Raw genomic sequence first — 24,789 nt, 5'->3', positions numbered from 1 at the left:
GCAAGTCACCACTGATACCCTGTTAGCACTTTATTAATGGCTGCTGGCGGAACGTGGGTGACCCCCTGGTAAATGACATCCCCTCGCCGCCCCCCGTGATGACAGTGGATGCAGGGCTATTTTAGTTGTTTAGCAACAGGGCAGCCAATCACAGTATGTTTGGACTCGGGGTCCCAGACTCATCCTTGAGCCATAACACATGGACCTTGACACTCTTCTCCCGGATTCATTAGGGCTGATTTAAGACCTAACTAAATAAACCTGTTGAAAATGAATTCTGCATCTACCAACTGGGCTCCCAATGTGGTTCAGATGGTTTTGTTTTGTTTTATTTTTTCTTTTTCCCTCCGCATTTTGGGATTCTAACCTGGTCTTAGTGAATGCTTAGCTGCTTAATTGCAGGCGTGTGCTCTGCAGCTGGTCCCTTCTTCAAAAGACCCGGAGAGGCTGATGTGAATTACTCTCAGTTTGACTCAAAGGCTGAGCGTTTTAGCGTCATCCATTTACACTGCGCACTGCAGCCAACCACGCTCATGAATTTTCAGAAAAACCAAGTGAAATGCTCTCTAAATAACTGGACCTACAGAAGAGGAGGAGAAACTTGGCCTCCCCTTGTCTCATTCTACGGAGGAGATACTTCTGTGGTTTCATAGCAAGTCCGCCAATACTTACGGGGCTTCGCTGATGCATCAGAGCATCATGCATCGGGTGAAGCTGGTGCCCCATCACCTCCGAGGCTCCTTGGCCCTGGGTGGGGGCTGCTGTCCAACTTGGGCATCCTGACCACCTGGGGAGCTCAGGCCTTCCAGGTAGAAAACTGAACTAATTTCAGCTCTTCCTCTTAGATTGCTGTGGTGTGATCCTGCCTGGGACTCAGGGACTTCCCTCCTGATTGGGTGGGAAGTTTTGGGATAAATATGGAATACTAATGACAAAATCAACAAGTCTCATTTCTAGTCAGCGGGTGCCTGATTCATCTCCTTGTGCTTTGTGTTCCCAAGAACCAGCACTGGAAAGCTTCTTTTCATTTACACAGACAAGCGAGGAGCTTTTACTTCATTCTTCATAGTCATTCATTCCTCTTGGCCATAAAGTATTCTTTTCTAGATGCAGGGTGTTGTGTTTTTGGTTTTGTTTTAAGATTTTATTCATTTATTCATGAGAGACACAGAGAGAGAGGCAGAGACATAGGCAGAGGGAGAAGCAGGCTCCCTGCAGGGAGCTGGATGCAGGACCTGATCCCAGGACCCCAGGATCACAACCTGAGCCAAAGGCAGACGCTCAACCACTGAGCCACCCAAGCATCCCTCTGGACACAGTTTGACCAAGGAAGTGAGAGGTGAACAATCATTCATCCAATAAATATGCACTGAGTGTCCCATACTGTATTAAGATGGCCACACGGCAGTGAGCAGAAGAGCCACTAAGAGTCCCTTCTTCCCTTAAGATATTTCCAATCTAGCAGGGGAGCCAACAGTAGAGAATCACACGAGGATAGATAGACTTGAAAGTCACAAGTGCCATAAGGAAGCATGCATGATGCGGAAAGAGACAATGATGGTGAAACTGAATTTCAGAGGATGGAATCCGGAAAGATGTCCTGGAAGTAATGACATACCGACACCTGCAGGATGAAAAGAGCTGGGGGATAGTGCTCCAGGTGAGGGTAAGATCACATGTGAGGATCCTGAGGTGAGACACATGAAGAAGCAGAAGAAGACCAACATGGCAGGAGCAGCAGAAACGAAAGGACAAATGGCACATAGGAGGTTGGAAAGGAGGATGAGGCCATGTTAAGACGCTTAGATTTTACTCAAGTGCAGTGGAAATGCCATTGCAGAAATTAAAGCTGGGCATCGTATGATTTGATTTGTGCTTGTAAAAGATTGCTCTGGGTGGAGAATGGACTGGAAAGAAGCAAAGTGGAAGTCACTGAGGTCATTATTGGTTTTTCACAGTTTGTGGTGGCTTGAACTGGAGGGCTAGGAACAGATGGTTTTGAGGTATATTCTGAAGATAGAATTGACAGGGATTCGTCAGGGACTGGACATGAAGATGAGAGAAAAGCAGATGTCAGCAGATGACTCTAAGGTTTAATGGCTCGGCCAACAGATACAGACAGGAGTGAGAGAAGAGTGGACTTCTGAGAAAGATGGATGGATTTTGTGATGCCAACGAGACATCCAAAGCAAATAGAAATGAGTCTAGAGCTTAGATGAGAGATCCGGGCTGGTGACAAATGTGGGAGTATTTGGAAAACAGAAGATACTTAAAATCCTGGAGATGAATGAGAGGGAGAAAGCATAAAGTACAAGCGGGAAACCAGTTCAGGTCCAAGCATTCGGCAATGGCAGCATTTGGAGGCCAGGAAGAGGATGGGGAGGGCCCAAGAATCTACAAGGAACTGGGCAGAGAGTTGGAGGAAGGACAAGGAGAGTGCACCAAAGGAATGCAGGTTTCAAGAGGAAGCAAGTGATCCGTTGGACCGAGCACTGCCGTGAGGTCCCATAAGGACAAGAATGGAAAACCATCCTCTAGAGCAGTGGTTCTCAACTGGGGGCAGCCTCGCCCCGCAAGGATGCTTCCAGTGTCCAGAGACATTTTTGGTTGTTACAACATAGGGATGCTACGGGCAAACAGGGATGCTGCCAAACATACTGTAATGGACAGGACAGTCCCCCCTTCCCCAACAGAGAATTACCTGGCCCCTAATGTCACTAGTGTGGAGGCCGGGAACACCGTAGGGCGATCCTACCCCAGAAGAAATGGTGACCAGAGATGAATGGACTTGGGATTCAGCTCTCCCCCTCAGAGCTGCCCCCACCTGTCCTGGAGTCTCAGGGTTTCTTAGCAGCTGTGGAAGGAAAGGGCCCAAGAGGGCTCAGCCTGCACACTCTCCACCAAGTACTGCTTCCCAAAGGATCACAGGCCTACACTGCAGGTACGATTCTTCCTCACTTGCCCTAGCAGTTTGACCACAAAGGAGAAGGCCCAATCGGGAGTATGCCACGCAGGACTCCCTTGGGACCCCAACCCCATATCATTAGGCTTCCAGAATCCAGACTGCATAGGAACTCACATGAAGGGAGAGAAGAGTTTCCTAGGCGCTTTGGGTTGTGTGTCATCAGCCAGGGACTGAGGACAAGGGAAACAACCAATGCAGAAGGCAAACCATTTCCAAATAAATTTCCACCCAGCACCCTGTAGACGATTAACCCCCTCCCCACCACAAGAGTTTTCTTGTAAAATGACTGACCTGCTCATTTTCTGCTTAAAACCCTGCACTGGCTGGGAGGAAGCCCAGTCCCTGAGCAGGACCGTCTGCCCTCCGCCACTCTCTGGTCCTCCCCACCTCAATGCTGCTCAATGGGGTTACGTCTCCTCAGGAGCCTTGCCTGGGACCCCCACTCACCCACCCACCATGGGCAGAGCATGCTACTTCACACTATCTCACAGGTCTTTCGTGAGCCCCATGAAAACAGGAGCTGGCTGCTTCATCACTGTACCTCCCCGGTCGTACAGCGCCAGCACAGGACACATGCTCACAAAACGGTTGTTGAATGAATAAGTGAAAGCTGGGGGCCTTGTTTTTTCCCTCCAGCAGCAACAATTTCAGAGCAAGTGCCATCAAAGGAAATGAATTTGTTACCATTAAGCTAACAGTTGTGAATCAGAGTTCTTTTTTTTTTTTTTTTTTTTTTAATCTGAGGCATACAGCTTTGCAGGCTTTTTCTTCCAATCCATCTTTGTAAGTTGACGATGTCAGCATCATAAATAGGAACACGTTTTCCATGGAGAAAGCTAACGTGCTGGTGGGCTGACTCTGTTCTGAGGTTTTTGATGCTTATGCATTCAGACCAGAGCTATCTGGGTCACTCGTCTCCTCCCAGCTCCGGTTGCACACATACACCACTGTCCAGGCCGAGGCAGGGGACCGAAGCGCTTGCTTTTCTCCTTCCATTTCTCCCTGGAAACCTCCGAGCTTCACGGGAGGCAAGAATGCCTCTCTCGTTAAGGTGACTGGAGCTGAGAATTTTCCACTGGGTGCCCTCTGCCTGGCAAAACCCTGTGCCAGCACTAACCAGAGATCCAGAAGGACACTCTGGAGACTCGGGATCAGGTGACAACCCAGTGCTCTCCTTATTCACATTTTGCAGGGATGCTGTTTCCTATCCACAGTGAGGACCTGAACGCCAACTCCCAAGAGCCTCTTAGCCCCACGTTTTGTTCTCATACCCATTGCGGGTCTCTGCAGGGCAGTGCCTCTGTTGTAGAAAAAAAAAAAGTGTGATTTCTCAGAAACAGGGAGCACCTCCATTCACCTCAACACACCCCACCAAGGCCCTGGCCCCACAAACCATAGAGCGCTTTGCACCCAGTCACATTAGCACCCCAAAGCAGGAAAGAGGAAATGAAGCCAAAATCTGAGCAGGTCGTACTTGTGAGACAGTTGATCCGCGGGTTCTTTCCTCTGCCAAGAGTTCCATCCCAACCCTTTCATGCTCTGCCAAAGCTCCAAGGTGAAGATCCCAGCTCAGGAATGAGGAACCCCATACAATATGTCATAGCATGCCCACAGAGGACACAAGCAGGCAGCCCATACCTGCAAAGCTGAGTTGGCAGTTTGGGTGCCCAAGAACAAATCTCAACCCCCAGCCTCTAGGATTAGTCCCGTCAGGACAATTCCAAAGGTCAGGCTTAGAGAACTCTCAGAGGCCATTGGTGTTGGCTGAATGTGAAGTCCAGCACTCTGCCTCCTTGATTGACCAGAGACAATGGTATCTCTGTTGGCCTGTCACCCATAGCTCTCCCCCAGGGACACCAATGTGGGGGACATGTGCCTTCACTGAAAGGAGGAGTGGGAGGGGAATGTAATTACCTGGTGGAGGAAGTTTAGAAGTAGAGGACTTTTTTTTTTTATCTTCATTGATTTATGTAAAGCAAAGGTAGGTTTCTAGATCATTGATTCCCATCCAGAGGCAATTTTTCCTGCCAGGGTATATCTGGCAGTGTCTGGAGATATTTTTGATTGTCACCTCTTGTGGAGGGGTAGTGATATGCTTATGGCATCTAGTAGACAGAGAGGTCAGAGATGCTGCTAAACATCCTACAATGCACGGGATAGCCCCACAACAGAGAATTGTCTAGCCCCAGATGCTGGTAGTGGCTCAGTCAAGAAACCCTGCTGTAGACCAATCCAAGAAAAGGAAATTTTTTTTGTTTTTTTCAAACACACTAGGGTTTATTTACAAGCTCGAGCTTGGGTCCAAGTATACCGGACACAACAGAGCAGGGCCTTGGAAAAGGAAATTTAGTAAAAACTTATTAGTAGCAAGACTCCTCAGTGAATTTCTTTAGTTTGCGTTTATTAAGGGCCTATTGTGTGCCAGGCTTTCCTAGGCATGGAGGCTATAGAGGCCATGATTATGTCTAGTCTCAACTACCCTTTGAACTTGGTCTTCTTTTTAAGATAATAGAAATGCCTCTTTCCCTTTATTTGGAGGGATGTAAGAGAGGTCTCCATCTTCCCAGTGATAAATAGAGTGTAATAATTTTAATGGGAAAATTTACAATGTTTCGATCTCAGGTAGAGATGAAGAGAAAGGCTCTCCTAGAAGCGTGGGCCCCTGAAGTGGTATAATTGAATTAGGAAAGTACAGGGGAGGTTTTGGGCAGAATTTGATTTGGAGCATTCCCCTCGAGTTAGATGCCAAAGGCGATTCCTTTGAACTCAGTCTCTAGGCCCCTGGATTCTAGAGTCTTCCTGGACCAGCAGCCACTCCATTGGTCACACCGATCTAAACATCTGTGGAATTCGCTCTTCAGGGAGAAGGAACAGAACAAAGAGAGAAACGTCTGACTTTTCCAATGTTCGCCAAGGATGAGAGATTAAATGCTGTTTGCTAAGTACTATGGGCTCCAGAAAGGGAACAGAGAGATCAAATGAGTAAATATTGTCACACTTAGTACTCTTCAGTACAAAGCGCTTCATCCAAACTACTCTGCTCCCTCAAATTAAAATATTACCATTTTGGTCTTCATATTGGCTGATTGAGGGTGGCAAAAATTTTCAATTATCTCCAAATGGCCAGGTTTAAACCAGCTGTCGCATGCTGGATTATGTCATTGAGTTGAGTTTGCTGTTGTGGTCTTATTGTCATTTCCCACTTTTCCCTCTGTCCATCTGTTTCTCTCTGAGAGTAACGCAGCTGTTTTGTGATGGGTTCCAACGCTGGGGCCAGGCGCCTCTGGATAGTAGGAGGACTGACTGTGTATCATCGACGTGGAGGGGAGGAGGGACCCTCGGCTGCCCACGTGCTCCCTGGTCCTGGACCCTAACATCACCAACTGCTGCCTCACAGTACTTTAAGCCCTTCTCCTTGGCAAGGTCTCCCTGAGGCCAGTGTTTTAAAGAGGGGGGTACATGGGTGGGGGGGAGACTCTGGAAGTAGCTGGTGCAGCAGATGAAAAGGGAAAAAGTGGGACACCCTCACCTTTAAGAAGCCCATGATCCAGTTGGGAGGATAAGGTGTCACAACATAAAAGCCTAAGGAACAGCTGGAGGCAGGGGGGAAATGGCTTCACAGCCAAGTGAAGTTTACTCCTCTGAAACTCTGCTCCATCATCACCACATGATTTTAAAGGAGGGGGCAGCTCTATAGGAGTGGTGAAATCGGAGTTGGGCCTTTTAAAAATGACGATCTTTGCTCTTTGTTCCCAAAGTGATATGTGGTCCTTGTAAAAAAAAAAAAAAAAAAAAAAAAATCCAACATATAAATAGGTAACATCGAAAAAAAACAAAAAATGCCCCAGGATGCCTCATCACAGAGAGAGCCCTTGTTAAAGTTGGTGTTCCTGATGCTTATACTTAAAAACGATGCATAAGTAATGTTATTTTTTTAAGATTTTTTATTTATTTATTCATGAGAGACACAGAGAGAGAGAGACAGAGACACAGGCAGAGGGAGAAGCAGGCTCCCTGCAGGAAGCCCGACGTGGGACTCGATCCCGGGGCCCCAGGGATCAGCCCTGAGCCAAAGGCAGACACTTAACTGCTGAGCCACCCAGGCGTCCCAAGTAACACTATTTTTTTTTTTAAAGCCCACACTCTTCAACTAGACCACACTGTACCACTTGGCAATGTGCACTTTTTCACTGACAATACAAGCCTGCCATCTTTTTGTGGCCACACTCGTGTCTCTAGCAGGGTTTGTAATGGCTACGTAATGTGCCATCATAGATTGTGCTGTATTTTTGCCATTCCTCCTTGAGCAAAGTAAGACATTGAGTCTTATTATTGTAGTACTGTAGGAAGCATCTCATATGATATCTTTTCTGTGCTGTTCTAATGTTTCTGTAGGTTAAATTCTTTTTTTTAAGATTTTATTTATTAAAAAAATATTTTATTTATTTATTCATTAGTGCACAGAGAGAGGCAGAGACATAGGCAGAGGCAGAAGCAGGCTCCCTCAGGGGAGCCCGATGTGGGACTCAATCCCAGGACCCTGGGATCATGCCCTGAGCCAAAGGCAGATGCTCAGGGTGGAAGCAATAATAATCCCAGTGCATATTTGAGGGTCAGTGAATAACTGCCTGACCAAGGTGGAAGGGAAGAGGAGCCTTGAATGCCAAGCTAAGGAATTTGGATTATATCCTGCAAGCAGCAGTGGGCTTTCAAAGCAGGGGTCACCAGCTACCATGCAAGGGGACTCCATTTGTGACCTCACCAGAGAGGCTAACTCTCTCAGGGGATGGTGAGGGATGCCAAGAGGTTGGGGAATCCTCCAACTCCATCAGCCTACTTCTTTCCCTTTCCCACTATCCCTTTCATAAACAAGTAGCCTCCAGCCATCTCGACAGGAATAATATTTCATAAAAGAACAGAAACTTCTGAAAGTAAAAAGGCATTAAACAGCAGTCCAGCTCTCAACAGGCCCAGCTACCTCATTTTTAGACCAATAATCAGCAACTCATTCCCTCAGAACAAATAGGTAATCTCTTTAGGATCTCATTTCTTCCAAACAAAAGAAAGCTAGGTCACCAGGTCTTGCCAAAGTACCATGCCTAGTGCTGATTCTTAAAACCACTGCTGTTCTTTTGGCCTAATTAGGTGGAGCTACTGCAATGTTTTAAGCAAAGCCAAATTTACTAGGAAAATAATAATGACCAACTCCATCCTAGAGAAAGGGTTTTCAGCTTTTAATTTTTCAAGGAAGAAAAATATTTTTAACTGCTGCAGTAGTTTGCATGAATGAGGTCTCCCAGAGCTCAGTGCCCATAGTAGTTGCACATCTTACCAATTGGATCTGGTAGTGAAAGGCCAGACCAAGTAGGTCAAACAAAATCTAGGAGAATAAACTCCTCAGTACCAGATCAAAACCAGAGATTCTAAATCTCTGCCAGGAGTGGAGTTGCTGATTGTGGCATGGGATCATTGACTCAATAGAATAAGTCCTTGGGGAAATGGCTCCATGTCCTAACAGGAAGGACTCATCCAAGCAAAACATCCATAAAACAGAGAAACAATTGGGCTTGTTGTAGAAGGATCGCGGCAAAAGATAACCTCTAGAGCCAATGGATGGGGATTCCCACCCATGCTTTCCATGTGAAAATCATTCGACCCTAAGATAAGGGGCCCTGGCTCTGCTATGCCTCCCAAGTGATTATAGTCTTTGCACTGCATCACCACCATTTTTTTTAAGGATGTTATTTATTTATTCATGAGAGACATTCATGAGAGACATAGAGAGAAAGAGAGGTAGAGACATAGGCAGAGAGAGAAGCAGGCCTCACGCAGGGAGCCTGATATGGGACTTCATCCTGGGACTACAGGATCATGCCCTGGGCTGATGGTAGACACTTAACTGCTGAGCCACCCAGGCATCCCTCATCAACACCAATTATTGTCTCTTATATCTCTTCCTTCCTTCAAATGAGTAGATAGATAGATGGAGAGATGATGGGATGGGATGATGTGAAAGGCAAGGCATTAAATGACTAGCACAGTCGCTGGCACATAGTAAGCATTTAATCAATGTTCCTTCTCCTTACTTGGGCTCTGGCATTGAGCTCTGCAGATGTGTTACCAGGATGATTGCTCAGTAGAAACCACGTGTCTTCAGAAAGTGGCTGTTGTGAAGGGTACTATGGGAATTTGTTTGGATATTGCTTTTTACTTGTCGGTGTGACGGAATGGAGAAGAGAAACAGAGGATTGGTTCCAATCACTCTAGTTCCCAGAATGACAGAATACTCTTCGGGTGCTTCAAGCTCCTTCAGAAACTACTGCCATTTTTATTGCTGAGAATTTTTTTTTTTTTTTTTTTTAGTTTTTTAAAAAGATTTTATTTATTTATTTATTTGAGAGAAAGAGAGCAAATGCAAGAGTTGGGGTTGGAAGGGCGAGGGAGAGGGAGAAGCAGACCCCCTGCTGAGCAGGGAGCCTGATGGGGGACTTGATCCCAAGACCCTAGGATCATGACCTGAGCCAAAGGCAGATGCTTAAAGGATTGAGCTACCCAGAAGCCCCACTGAGTTTTTTGGTTTTTATTAATGGGCTGTTATTTCTTCTGTTATTATGTCACCTGAATTCAGGATGGCATGTGTCTCTGATACTTCACCTCTAAGAAACCTTAGAAGTTACATTTACTATTTGCTGTGCCACCTTCAGGCTGTCTGTGGCAGGGGACTCCCAGGGTGGTGCCCAAGGCAATTTTGGCATCCTATCACTGTCCAATGTTTTTACCAGGTGTATTTTAGAAGAATAACATTTAAGACTTTAAAATTGCCACAAAGAAGCTGTTAGATTGAAAAAGTGAGTTTGCTGCATGACACTCTTTTGTCCCTCTTACTAGGAAATGGTACCAGATCTTGTTTCCCAGGAAGATAAGCACTTACCTGTGTAATATTTCTCTAATTGAACAAAGACTAGACTATCAAAGGTGTTGGGCCATGATGCCTTTTGTCTTTTATCATCTTAAGTAGAAACAGTAGTTTTTTCCTGATCTTTGAAATTCTCTTAAGAATATATGCAGTTCTAGGAGCTTCCCTCAAGTAACAGAAGCATTTGTCCCTTATCATCATTTATCACAGTTAATAATTTTATGGAGTAAAATATTTCATAATTGTTACCACTAAAGAATCTAGTAGCTCCTGCCATTTCTTAAAACCTACAGAAAAAAAAAAAAAAAGCCAGAAAGCCCCAGGGGTTTCAGCCAAAAGTGAACAGATGCAACGAAGCTCTCCCTCAATTCTATCTCGTGGAGAGAATCTCCCTCTGTACTTTCAAGAAAACAGACTTTAAATCCCCAACTTGCTCAGGACTTGGATTAGCTGCATCAGACTCTGCTATTTTTAGTTTTATTAAATTAAAACACCAGAACTTCTTAGCCCTTAAAGCAGAGTCCCCAAATTAGGTCAGAATCACCTTGGCAGCTTTAAAAAAATGCAGATATCTGGACCTACCCTAGACCTACCAAACCAGATGCAGTAAGATGGGTCCTGAGGAACTATGTGTAACTGTACCAGGTTTGGGGAAAGAGCCTCAGAACAGAGCTTCCCAACCTTTTTCAAGCATGACACATGTGGAAAATGGTTGGGTTTGATTGACATATCAGGGAGGAGCTCCTGGTCCAAGATGACCAACCCTTGGGGTCGGATGACCCAGTGTGCTTCTCCAATGGCCAAGAGGAGCAGTATCTTGTCACATCTGTTACTGAAGGTCAGGCAGCTCTACCTCAGAGAGCTCCATTTTCTGTGTCAAGTATTTTGTTTTGTTTTATTAAGATGTTATTTACTTATTCATGAGCACACACACACAGAGGCAGAGACATAGGCAGAGGGAAAAGCAGGCTCCCTGTGGGGAACCCGATACAGGATTCGATCCCAGGAACCTGGGATCATGACCTGAGCCGAAGGCAGACACTCAACCACTGAGCCACCCAGGTGCCCCTGTGTTCAAGTTTTTATACCATTTTACTGTTATTTAATTTTGTGGGAGGAAAAGGAAATAGCAAGTAAGCCTGGAAGACCACCTATTCGCTGCTGAAGGGAGAGGTCAGTGCCTTTGAATCTCATTCCATCTATTGGGAATCTGATTCCATCTGGGGAGTCACATCATCTTCCTTGCCAGCCAGTGGTGTTAGTTATAATGTACATTTGCTCAGTTTCCTCCTAAATTGCTTCTGAGCTGGAGACTGGCTTCAGATTGACCCTCATCTAAGTTAATCAGAAAGGCTGATCACTGTCCAGCAGGTCCTTTGGCTCAGTCTTCACCAAGACTTTTCCCAACTGGCTCTCCAAGAATCTGCGGCAACAAGTCTGATGGTGGAGGTCGTATTTTTCCTCTTGAGATCCAAGACTTGACCCAGCAGTTCTCTCCTCCACTTTTATTTTATTCAGACTCCAAGTACAACTGTTGCAGCTTCTGCTCCAAAAATATCCAGGAAAGAATAGGTGCTAATAAGTTTCCTATCTCCATCTTGTATTGTTAAGGGACCCAAAGAAAGACATAGAATTACTAGCTCATTAACTTGAGCCTTAGAAGTTTCAACAGGTCACTCACAGAATTGCTAAACCCAGACCTAGAGGAACAAGAACTTTTGAGGGGCATCTTGGTGGCTCATTTGGTTAAGCACCTGCCTTTGGCTCAAGTCATGATCCTGGGGTCAAGCCCTGCATTGGGCTTTCTGCTCAGTGCGGATTCTTCTTCTCACCCTCCTGCTGCCCCTCCTCCAGCTTGTGCTCTTCTCTCTCTCTCTCTCAAATAAATAAATAAAACCTTTTTTAAAAAGCTAGCTTTTGAGAAAAATAAAAGTTATTGCTAAGTTATTTTATTCAGTTTATCCTGAAAATCCAGTAGAGTAGATAGTGTCTCCATCTTATAAATAAGGAAACTGAAGTTCAGAGAATCTCTTTTTTTTTTTTTAAGACTTTGTTTATTTTAGAGAGAGAGAGAGAGAGACTCATGGAGGGAAGAGCACAGGGAGAGGGACAAGCAGACTTCATGCTGAGCACAGAGCCCAACACAGGCCTCAATCCCACAACCCTGAGACCATGACCCAAACCAAAACCAAGACTAGGACAGCTAACGGACTGAGCCACCCAGGTGCCCCAAGACTCAGAGAATCTTAAGTAAATTGCTGGAAGTTTCAGGAAACCTCAATTCAGACCCCAAAGTGTCTAGCCCCAAAGAGTGAGCATCTCCCCACCAAGCTGGCTCCTTCCAGCAGAGCTGGAGGTACAAACAATTGTTGTCTGTCTTTGCAAAACACTCAATTTGTTTCCTGCCTAGTTGTACCTCACTAACGCTGAGTCTCACTGATCATATAAATGGAGGATTTGGGGGAAAGATGGTAATACAGAAAGGGCTTTTCTAGTCCCTCTGTTAACCCTCTGTAGGTTTAATGATTTGCTAGAACTCCATTCCCTATGTTTGGAGTAAAATTTCCTCTGTGGCTTTTCTAAAAAATAGTGCACTGGACAAACCTAGTCTGGAAAAAAAACTACCCTCCTACAACTGGGTAATTGAAGAACCCACAAAAGGAAAAAAAAATGGCATAGCCCCCCCTTGGGAAGCATTCCTTTTCTCATCCTATCATCATCCCCACAACAGTCTTGGAGTTAAATAACCTGCCCAGGTTTACACAGCGAATAGTTGCTACAGCAGAAATTTGAACTCTGGGGGATCTCATTCCAAGCCTTTTCTGTTGCTTCCTCAGTTCTGCTCCACAGAACCTTGGACCCCACAGAGGTGCTTCTGGGCCCAGTAAACAATGAAATATGTTGTATCAAATAATAATGATTGCTATATACCCCTGGGGATCCACTTGTCACTTCACCTGCTTTATTAGACCCATTGGGGTTCCCAATAATATTACATTCGGAAAAATGAAATGGATCCTAAAGCTAAAATAAGTTTGAAATCCATGCTTTAAAAATGGAAATCCTTCATTCATTGCCTTCAAATTACAGATTGATTGGCTGAGCGAACATCTCTATCCTCATTTCTCTTCAACAAGTTGGAGGTCCGCAGGTTTCCCAAAATAATACAGTATATGAAAGGCAAGCTAGATTTAGGGACAGTTAATCCAGTGCTGATCGCTGTTGCCGTGTTGCAACTCATCAAGAATATTTGTTAGTCTATTATGAGCTTTTGATTTATCAAGCTATCCAAGGGCCAAATTGTATATCCTCGGTATGGATCAAGGCTATTCATGCTTCATAGCCTGTGTCCAAACAGCGCTGCTAAAATGAGAGTAAGCAGGAACAATCCACAGCAAGCAGTCCTAGTTCAAAGGCTGCAAACTGAGCCAAATCTGAACCACCCTCCTCTATGGGAAGAACTTGGCTCACTGGCTTTTAGGAGAGCCAATGCCTGACCTCACTGTCACATACTGTAAGAAGGTTTCGGTGGCTGTACCGGTTTTGATTAGGTGATCTTAAAAATACAGGGCCATACGTGTTCCTGCAGAAAGGAACAGGTTAGTGTTATATAACAGGATTTTAGGGAGCCATCTCTTGTTGCTCTAGAATTGGGAGCCAGGCCCAAACCTGGGGACAAAGGGGTTATGACTCCACATTCCACAGGCAGCTGCTAATCACTGAGGCCAGGTTCTCCCCAGGGCACCCATCTCTCCTCAGCTCCCAGTCTGGGAACTGGAGATGGGGGAGGGGACTTCTCAGAGTCCTTGGGGATAACAATTTTCACCTAACCCCAAAGCCCTGTGAAGAGAGTTTTTCTTTTTTAAGTTTTTTTTTTTAATTAATTAATTTATTTATTTGACAAAGAGGGAGAGCCAGAGCACAAGTAGTCAGAGCGGTAAGCAGAGGGAAAGGGAGAAGCAGGCTCCCCTTGTTTCAGGGAGCCCGACAAAGGCCTCCATCCCAGGACCCTGCAATCCTGACCGCCAAAGGCAGATTCTTAACCAACTGAGCCACCCAGGCTCTCCATGAAGGGAGGATTCTAAGAGAATTAATTACAGAAATTGGAACATCTGCAAAAATGCTGTTTGCCAAGCTGCCAACCTACAGGTCCACCCTCAACACTGCCACCCTATGGGCCGGGGGCGAGACTGAAAAGTGGCCCCAGAAGTTTGTAGGGAAACAAAGATTGATGCCTACTGCCCATCTGGAGATTTCTGAAGGAGAGGGCTTGTGGAAGGAGCCTATGGCAGGAGCTGGGGTGGAAGTGTGGGCGAGTCAATCTGGGAATAGGATGCAGGCATTCCCTTGGTCATCATATGAAATGAACATAATGGTGTCCTGCTTTAGAGGTTTGTTGTGAGAATTCTGGGATGTTTGCCCTGAGACCTACCATTCCATCAGTGTTTTGTTTTTGTTTTAAGGTTTTTCTCAGATTTTAAAGTTCTGTAACCATATGCACCCTGAGGCTGTCTAGGGGCCCCATCCTAAGTCACCCCAAATAGATCTCTTATTATACAAAGATTAAATGGCAAAGCAGATCTCAAGTGCTTGACATGGGCTTTGGTGCACAGCAAGCATCTAATAAACATTAGCTAGTATGTTAGTTTTCCTTCCATCCTTCTCTTTCTTCTGATCACCTCTAGGGATTTTCTTTTGACTTAAACTTCTCTCTCGGTCCTCACAGGTATCAACAGTGGTCACCCTCCCGGCTGGAGACCACAGACTATTAAATTATTCTGTGGTTTGTACTCAAAATTTCCATTCTCGTGGTCCCTCTTCAAGAGAGTTTTGAGTTTCTCTGACACCGAATTATAACTGAGAAGGGCTCAGGACACACACAAAAACACCTCCTCACCGCATCCTCCTTTTTCCCTGCCTTTCTATATGTCAGTTGCACTTTATGAGTCAAGCTCCTTTAAGAGAGTCACTTTGCAGAGAAATAGCACAAATCGCTCAGTGTTTGTGGTACATGCTAGTGCCAAGAGCAAATGCTTTAAAAATAGCACTTTAGGTATTAACTGCTAACAAAGCAAGAATTGGCTGCTTGTGGCTACAATTTGCATTTGGGCTTTTTTTTTTTTTTTTAAGCTTTTGCATAGCAGTTGACCTTTTAAGTAAAATTTTAGGTCAGTTCTCAAACACACTCTGAAAGCTTCTTAGTTTTGTTTTGTCTTATTTCAACCGCTTTTTTGAGAAAGAGTTCAATGCCATGCAATCACCAATTTCAAGTAGAGAATTTGATGCATTTTTGTATATTCATAGATACAGGCAACCATCATCATAATCAAATTTAGAACATGTTCATCACCACCTCAAAAAGAAACCCTGTATGCTTTGGCTATCACTCCCCTACTTTTTTACCCTCAATCCCACTCTAGCCCTAGGAAACCACTAATCTTTTTGTCTCTGTAGATTTCCCAGTTTGAGATATTTCATATGAATGGGATCCTTTAAGATATGATCTTTTGTGATTAGCTTCTTTGAAAGGTCCATAATTTGTGCATTCCTTTAGGGTACAAATTCAGGAAATCTGGGTCCAAATTCAGAGCTAAATTTTACCTGGTTGAGGGGATCCCTGAGTGGCTGCCTTAGGCCCAGGGCGTGATCCTGAAGACCCGGGATCGAGTCCCTCATCAGGCTCCCTTGCATGGAGCCTGCTTCTGCCTCTCTCTCTCTCTCTCTATCTCTCAAATAAATAAATAAATAAATTTTACCTGGTTGAAATGCCATTCACTGATGGGGAATGAGAATATCTGCATCAATTTGGAGTCTTCAAGACTCCAAGAATGCAGGAAAAAATCTGATAAGTGTTGTTAGTTCATCTCTATTTTAGACTGAGTACTATAGTTATATAATGTAACAATTCCTAGCCAGTTACTGCTTAGCCTTATTTCATTTAACATTTATCAAAAACTTCTAATTTCAATTAACAGGGCAAGCCCCTGTTGGATTTAGTCCTTTGTGGTTCAAATTGAAAGCATAATTAATCACGGAGATTTTCCATCTCAGTGAACGTTGACTAATAATATTGCCTCTGAGATGCCAGCTGAGCTCCAGCCAGGCCAAGACCTCCTGGAGGCTTCTCCTTGCACCTCCTGGGTGTGAGACTGATTCTAACAAACGCAGGGACACAGTTTCACAAGGGCTGCATTAATGAAGAAGTTCCCTAGCTTCACCTTTGTTCTGTTTTGTCCAAGTGTAAGATGGATGAAGCCTGGAGGAGGGTCACTGGCTCTAGGCAGGGAAGCTTTCCAAAGAAAATGTGCCTGCATGGAAGGGGTGGCCAGTGTAGGAGCCAAGGGCAGGTTGCTCCAAATGTGCCACTTTGGCATTTGATTATTTTAAATAAGTTACTTAAGAATGGGATAACCGGATGATGGACATTAAGGAGGGCACGTGATGTAATGAACATTGGGTATTATATAAGACTGATGAATCACTGAACCCTACTTCTGAAACTAATAATACATTACATTTTAATTGAAGTTAAATAAAAAAATTTATTGGGGAACAAAAAGTTACTTAAGAGACTGGCTGTGCAAGTAGGACACTGGGGCACCAGTCAGTAGAGCATGAGACTCTTGATCTAAAGGTTGTGAGTTCGAGCCCCTCATTGAGTATAGAGATTACTTTAAAAAATTAAATCTTAAAAACAAAACAAAAAAGCCCCTGAGAGCTCTCAGACTCCTCTGTTCCCCTGAAAGCTAGAAATAAATCTCCCTTGTCAAATGTACCCTCCCTGTATCAGGAAGTAGAAAGACATCCTTATCACCAGAGATGGGAAATTCAGGGCACAGAATGCAGGTATAAACATCCTTGGTTACATTTTTACTAGTTTACTACGCCAACCCAAATTCCGTTTAGAATGCCTTCCGAACAGAAGCTCCAAAGCTAAGTTTTCTTTGTCCTGTCAATTCCTCACAGATTTATTGTCTGTCTAGAAAGTATGAAAACGGCCTACCTTGGTAATTTCTTCAGGTCTCAATTTCATTATCGGCCCTCTGTAAGTGCGTAATAAAACTTGGGCGTTTTTTTCTCCTGTTCGATTAGCAAATCTGTCTCATATAAATGTAATACTTTGTCCAGCTGGAAGACCTTGAAAGGTAGAGGAAGAATGTTTCCTTCCCTTAGCAGTTTGGTCTGTCTGGCCTGGGAGACAGCCCTGGCACCAGCTCACCTCCCTCCATACAGATGGGCTTTAACTAACTACATGGGTCCAATTTGCCATCTGCCAAGCCTGGGGAGTACCAACAGGTTCCGGAGCCAGAGTTCTCATTGTGGATGAATTTAGAAGCCCCCAGCCAGAGGAACTTGCAGCCTGACATGTTCGCAGCCAGCCAGACAGCTGCTGGGCTCTGGGAGCTGTACATGGAGCATTCTGGAGGCAAGAGCATTGCTTTCAGAGAGCTTCCCCATCACCCAGTGGATCCACCTGCAACCAGGGTGAGGTTCAGTGCTCCATGACCCAGTGAATGAGCAAGCTATGGAAGAGTTAGTCACAGAGGACTCTGTAAGATTTAACTTGTGAAAATTATGACCAACTGTTATGGGTTGAATTGTGTCCCCCAAAAAAGATATGTTGAAGTCCTAACCCCCAGGACCTGAGAGTGTAACCTTATTTGGAAATAGTGTCTTTGCAGAAGCACTCAAGTTAAAATGAGGTTGAGCAGGCCCTAATCCTATGTGATTGTGTCCTTATAAAAAAGCCAAAGTGTGGGCAAGTGTGGAATTCATAATATTGGAGATGAAGGTGGATGGAGGTTTACAAACTTCATTTGAAAATAGAGAAATGAAAGTTTAAAACCTAAAAACAATCCAAGTCTTTTATAAAGAATGAAGTAAATCGTATAACAAAGTTTGACTCAGGACCAAAATAGTACAGAAGCAGTAGAAACACCAGAAATTTTAAAAATTTAAAAGGTCAGATAAAAGGTCTACTGATGTGTGAACGGGGCAATTTAGATATTTATGTTCACAAACTCAAGTGAGAAAAATGAGTGTTGAAGAAAATGATTTCAAGTGGAATGGATACTGGATATGGGGAGGGAGGGTGTTCGAATATGACCAGGGTGAAAGGTTTGTAGTGACCAGAATATTTCAGATAAGAACCATTGGCTTGATTTTTTTTTTTTTCATCTTCCCATAAAGGCATTCAGCTGGATGTTCATTTGTGGTCTTGACTTTTGATTAAAGGAGTCCTCTGGTAAATCCTCTCCCTTACCTCACTCCCTCTCTTTGAAAGTGTATCCCTAATTATAGGCTATGTATAAGATTTACTAGATGAAATCAGCAGCTGTAGATAGGACATCAGACTTGCAGAAAATCAACCCACTGTTGCCATAAAAAGCCCAATTGTTAATTGCTTCTTTGGCATCTGGGTATAACAAAAACACCCTTTGCTGTTTAATATTAAAAGTAAATACAGTAGAGGGGCAGCCCAGGTGGCTCAGCAGTTTAGCGCTGAGGCCCAGGGTGTGCTCCTGGAGACCCGGGATCGAGTCCTGCGTTGGGTTCCCTGCATGGAGCCTGCTTCTCCCTCTGCCTCTGTCTCTGCCTCTCTCTGTGTGTGTGTGTCTCTCATGAATAAATAAATAAAATCTTTAAAAAATAAAAAAATAAAAGTAAATACAGTAGAAAGAACATTGGCCTAGAATTAGGGGAGCCTGGAATTCTAGTCCCCTCCCTGTTACCTGGTGCTTCTGCAGTGTGATCAGGAACCACACATAGATTTTAGCCTCTACATAGTTTGCCGTGCAGACATTACCTTTATGGTCTTACTCAAAGCTGATGTTTGCTGTGAGGCCCCGTCATTCTTAACTGTTTTGGAAATGAGACCCACCAGTGTTCCATGTTTAATATTGCAGAGTTTTGCCTTACTTCTCGGGAAGCTTGAACCTGGAATGTATACGAATATTCTGGAATCGGTACCATTTCAAACTCAGTAGTGGTCAGTCCAAGAAACAAGCTGTGGCTAGTCTGTGAATCAGGATGGGGTGCAGCCAGATGGCCCTGTGGCCTCTCTCACACCCCTTGCACAGGGCCCAAGAGGCATGAAGGCAGCTCAGGCCACAGCCATGGCTTTTACTTCCTTTCCCCACATCCTGTGCCTGGCCCCTTGCTCTGTTTACTGCCTCCTTTATCTCTTACACATTTGGGTTACTGGGGGTTTTGCCCTCCTGCTTTCCTCTGCCTGCTGGTTCTGGAATGTCCTTTGTTTAACTCCTTGCTCACTCAAGAAAGACAACCTCCTCTCAGGTTCTCAAGGGTTTGCCTATACATATTCTGGTCAGCCAAAGCATGGAGGCCATGTCTTTTGAGCCTCAAGATAGTTACTGTCCATGTGCTGACGATTATACTGCTCATTTACCTTTTGTTGGAAAGTCAGTAGGGGGATGGGGAAAGAAACCAGCCCTCGCTGTTTCACTCCAGCCCCTATATTCTAACTCCCGTGAATTACTTGGCAGCTGTAAATTTCCTTCTTTGTGGCTTTCAAGCATGTGGTTTATTGTATGAACTTTTGATGTGTTCTGCAAAAGAACAAAGCAGCATTCATCCTTTTCATCGATGGTGAACCCAGTTATTGCACCTGTTTTGTAATCCACGTGACACATCTATTTTGTTATCTCTTGCTAACCAACCATCCACTCTAGAATTTAGCTTAAAACAACAACAGTGCATTACTGATCACAATTCTGTGATTTTGACTAGGCTTAGCTGGGCAGATCTTCTGTTCCTCATAGTGTATGTTTGGGCTGAAATATCAGATTTGACCTGTTCAGTCACCTGCCTGCCTTCTCAGCTGGAAATGGGCAAGCACCTCTCCCCAAGGTTAGCTTGCGCTTCCTCCCAACATGGTAGTCTCAGAGCAATCAGACCAGGCTTTTTACATTGTGTCCCACTTCTAGTTTCTAGCTTCCCTTGGAGACCTGAACTGACACAGTGTCTTTTCTGCCATTTGCAATTGGTCAAAGCGAGTCCTAGGTCATGCTCAGTTTGAAGTGAGGGGAGACAGCCTCCATCTCTTGGTGAGAGGAACAGCGTACTGGCACGGAAATGGAAGGAACTGATGGAGGCCGTCTTTGGAGATTTTCTACCGTCATCTCCCTAGTGATACCTCTTGATTTCTTGGTCTTCTCTTTTTATTCTTTTTTTTTTCCTTTTTTTTTTCTCTTTTTATTCTTAATGGCATTATAGGGTATAGGAATATGGGGTAGGCAGGAATTAGTCCCACGGCCTTAAACCATCAAATCTTTCACCAGCAACTCCAGGGTGCTTTGGAAAGGCATTAGTGTTTCTGCCCTCGGCTGCAAGATTGCACATGTTACTCAGATGCTTCTGTGACTGCCTTAGGAAGTACAGTAATAGCTAACATCAATTGAGCACTTGCTATGAGCCAGACCCTGTGCTTGTGACTTTTTCATGTATCATGTTATTAAATTAACATCATCTTTCCAGGCCTGTGCATATAATTTCAGTGGCAGTTTCTGGGTTGGTTCAGGTGCTAAAAATACAGCATGACAACATTGGTACCAAAATTCGAAAAGGCTACCCATACTCAAATTGCCAGCCCCTCCCGTCACAGAGCACTTACTCCCATGGGATTCTTTTGATGCGTGCCCTTTTCCTTCTTCTCTGTCAGAATCTCTTCTGTCAGTTTCACATTCTGTTAATTATATATTTGTCCCATTCCAGTCCCTTCTACCCCCAGGTCCAGTGTTTTCTAGTGCAACCAATGCAAATGAGGGACCCTGGGAGAAGGTCAGGGAACGGAAATCATCCCAAGTCGAGCTGAGTCCATTCCCAGTGAGGGGAAGTGCTCTGTGACTACACACAGACCACACCTTCCAGGCCACACACACACAGCTGCTGCCCTCCTACACCCCTCAGGGCGAAGAAACCAGGTCAAGGGAGAGCATAATGTAATACCTGGTTCTCTACTGTGCTCACATTGTGCATTCAGTAAACGTGTGCTGAGGATAATGACTATTATAATATTACCTTATGCAGGAGTATGGGCAAGCTCAGAGCTAGTACACACCCTGAAAAATCCTACCAAGGTATTGCACAGTGTGTTTTTATATTGGATTTGTATATTTTTCATAGCTTTATTGTATATAATTTACATAACCCAAAGTTCACCCACTTAAGCTGTACTGTTAAATGGTTTTTAGCTTCCTTACAGAGTTGTAAGCCATCACCTTAAATCTAATTTTAGAGCATTTTCATCACCCACAAAAGAAACTGTTTCCATAGCAGTCATTCCCCTTATCACCCCATTCTGCAGCCTTTGGCCACTACTCTGCTTTTTTCTTCATAGATTTGTCTACTGTGGGTATTTCATATAAATGGAATTATAGAATGTGGCCTTTGGTGACTGGCTTCTTTCATTCAGTATAGCGTTTTTGAAGTTCATCTGTGCTAGAGCATGGATCAATACTTCATTCCTTTTAATGGCTGGATAATCTTCTATTGTGTGGATGGACCACATTTTGTGTATCCGTTCATCAGTTGATGGACATTTGGGTTGTTTCTATTTTTTTACTATTACGAATTTGAACATTTACGTGTAAGTTTCCTCAGACAGGTTTCAGTTCTCTTGGGTAGATATCTTGGAGTGGTATTACTGGGCCAGATGGTCACTCTGTGTTTAACCTTTGGAGGGACTACCCAATTGTTTTTCAAAGTGGCCACACTATCTTACATTCCCATCAGCAACATGTAAGGGTTCTAATTTTTTCACATCCATGCCAACAGTTGTAATGATGCACATAGCATTTTTTAGTCTGTCTTTCACTTAAGGATTTACCCAAATGTAGCTAAATTCCGATCCCCAGCCGTGTGTGTGTGTGTGTGAGAGAGAGAGAGAGAGAGAGAGAGAAAGAACGAGATGGGTCCAAGTACAGTTCAGGCATTCAATCAAAAACATTTATTCAGGGATCCCTGGGTGGCGCAGCGGCTTGGCGCCTGCCTTTGACCCAGGACGCGATCCTGGAGACCCGGGATCGAATCCCACGTCGGGCTCCTGGTGCATGGAGCCTGCTTCTCTCTCTGCCTGTGTCTCTGCCTCTCTCTCTCTGTGTGACTATCATAAATAAATAAAAATTAAAAAAAAAAAAAACATTTATTCAGCATCTGTTATGTACCGGGATCATAGCCATTCAGGATCCACTGAAGTCAAGATGATTGTGGTCTTGTGGAGATGGACAAGCCACCAAAATGATGAGAGTCCTGCCCACCTGCCAGGTTCATGGCATCAAGAGGCTTTGGAAGCATAAAGGAGGAGCATTCATTCTGAACTACACAGGACAGTCTTGGGAGTGGGAAGAGATGCTTGAGTCTTAAAGTCTTAAGAAGTCTTAAAAAAAAAAAAAAAGAAGAGAAGAGTCAGGTATAGTGGAGAGGTTGGCTGGAGAAAAGGAACTTCAGGAAGAACTGACACTTGCCTAGAAGGCGAACTATAGTTTTAGCGTTTATTTTTGTTGCAAGTCCCTTTCTGACTGAGATGTATATAATTTAACCCTTTTTATTAAGTGTACGATTCAGGGGTTCTTAGTATATTCACAAAAGTTATGCAACTCCCATCACTAATTCCAGAATATTTTCATCACCCCAACAGGAACTCTTTTATCCATTAGTAGTCACTCCAACCCCTGGCAACCACTAATCTTGCTGTCTTGATGGTTTGCCTATTCTAGACATTTCCTATAAATGATGGTTAAATTTTTTTTTTAAGATTTTATTTTTTCATGAGAGACACACAGAGAGAGAGGCAGAGACACAGGCAGAGGGAGAAGCAGGCTCCATGCAGGCAGCCCAACAGCAGGACTCGATCCCAGATCTCCAGGATCACACCCCAGGCTGAAGGTGGCGCTAAACCACTGAGCCACCGGGGCTGCCCAATGGTTAAACTTTTAAGTTACTATTTCTTTTTATTTTTTTCAGGATCCTAAGCACTTCAAGTCAGAGAAGACAGGAAGGGGACAATTAAGGGAAGGCTGGAGAGATAGTCATCAACCCATCATGTGTTCCTATAAGCTGGTGACTGTGAAGTTCGAGGTCTGGGGGCTTCAGACCAGAGTGGAACAATTTGTACACAAGGTAAGTGAATAAATGGCAGTTCCTGGACTGCGGATAGAGTGACTATCTTTACTGGAAGCTTGAATGCACGATGCACAACACATGCCTAGCACTGAGCCAACATGACATAACTGCATCTAGAAAACACCGTTTTTATGAAAATACATTTTATATACAAGTTTAATTTGATGCTTTGCACTTCATTTCTTTCTTTTTTTTTTTTTTTTCACTTCATTTCTCATTCTGTGACTTCCACGTCTATTGGATGAGTATATTCAGGAAGTTAGGTTTTCAATACTAAGTACTTCTTCCTCTGGCATCAGGCTAACCTAGCTGCAGACAGAAGTACTTGTACTTGGTACTCAGTACTTGGGTTCCAGGCAGAGGCATCAAGGGCTTATATGTGTGTGTGGCCCCCCAAGATAATTCTCACTCAAAAGATCCTGCAAATATAGGATATAGGCGCCTATGTGGCTCAGTCAGTTTAGCATTTGACTCCTGATTTGGTGGATGATCTCAGGGTTGTGAGATCAAGCCCCACATCAGGCTCCGTGCTGAGCATGAAGTCTGCTTAAGGTTCTCATTCTCTCTCTTTCTCTGCCCCTACCTCCCCATTGATATGCTCCCAATCTCTCTCTCTCTCTCTCTCTCTCTCTCTCTCTCTGTCAAAAACAAAACAAAACAAGATCCTACAAATGCACCTAAGATAGAAAGAAAATGCCCCAAGAGACAAAACAACAAATCCCAATGGTCCTTTAGATGGTGCACCTCAGTATTTCTGGTCATTTAATAATTCTGTTACTAAAGAATTATTAACAACCTCTAAACACAGATTTCAATTGTATACCCACTTTAACTAAGCATGTTCATTTTATAGCAGGAACAAGACTTAGTGATGATTTAAGTTTGTTAGGGGCTTCTAGCATGACTCATCCTCATGGAAACAAATGGAAAATGCAATGTCAAACGTTACCCTTTGTAACGCCTCCTATTTTCATAAAAATAAATACTACCCAAGTTGTCTCTACATTCCAGATAGGCTGGATATCTGTTTATTTTTCCACTTAAAAACTGATAAAAAATAGCTTTCTGAAATTCTTCCAGGGGCACTGGAATTTAACAGTAATGCACTGAGCTTTGTGTTACTTAGATGGATTTGTCTACTGAGATTGGAGGCCAGTTGTCAACAAAATGTATAAATTTTTGAGGTCCAAGGAATAGAATGAACTTGGGCTTGTGATAATCGCAAACCCTAGAACAGATTTGAGAGCTTTGATGTTTTCTTAAACAGAGAAGTATATCAGGGCAGCCCGGGTAGCTCAGCGGTTTAGCGCCACCCTCAGCCCAGGACCTGATCCTGAGGTCCCTGGATCGAGTCCCATGTCAGGCTCCCTGCATGGAGCCTGCTTCTCCCTCTGCCTGTGTCTCTGCCTTTCTCTCTCTCTCTCTCTCTCTGTCTCATGAATAAATAAATAAAATCTTTAAAAAAAAAAAAAAGAGGAGTATATCAATCTGCTGCTGCACTCCAGAGCCCATTCTACTCAACCAGAAATGGAAGCTGAGTGAGACACAGAGAAGTCAAGTTTTGAGGGACCACCTTAACCCCTGTTGTGTCCCAATTTATTAAGCAGGAACACACTTCCAGAGTAAATATCTTCCATCTTCAGCTCTGTCTTAGACTGTATCTTCCTTGACTTCCTGTAGCATCTACCCCCCTTATTTAATACTTTATTTATTTATTTTAGAGAGGATGTGAGAGAGAGAGAGCAAAGGGGGGTGGCGGGGGGAC

The 24,789-nt window shown here is 44.1% G+C and overlaps 1 protein-coding gene across 1 annotated transcript in view; it reads left to right on the top strand.

Moving 5' to 3' along the window:
- PITPNC1 (phosphatidylinositol transfer protein cytoplasmic 1) overlaps window positions 1-24,789 on the top strand; it is a 252,816-nt gene that overhangs the window by 211,458 nt on the left and 16,569 nt on the right. Inside the window, exon 7 of the mRNA XM_055326076.1 lies at window positions 22,866-23,021. Within this exon, the coding sequence (XP_055182051.1) occupies window positions 22,866-23,021 (156 nt within the window). The remainder of the gene's footprint in view (window positions 1-22,865; window positions 23,022-24,789) is intronic.

The sequence above is a fragment of the Nyctereutes procyonoides genome, unplaced genomic scaffold (assembly GCF_905146905.1).
Source record: "Nyctereutes procyonoides isolate TBG_1078 unplaced genomic scaffold, NYPRO_anot_genome, whole genome shotgun sequence".
Taxonomy (NCBI): Eukaryota; Metazoa; Chordata; class Mammalia; order Carnivora; family Canidae; genus Nyctereutes; species Nyctereutes procyonoides.
Note: the sequence above shows the minus strand (reverse complement) of the source record. Positions and strands in the feature narration are given on the sequence as shown.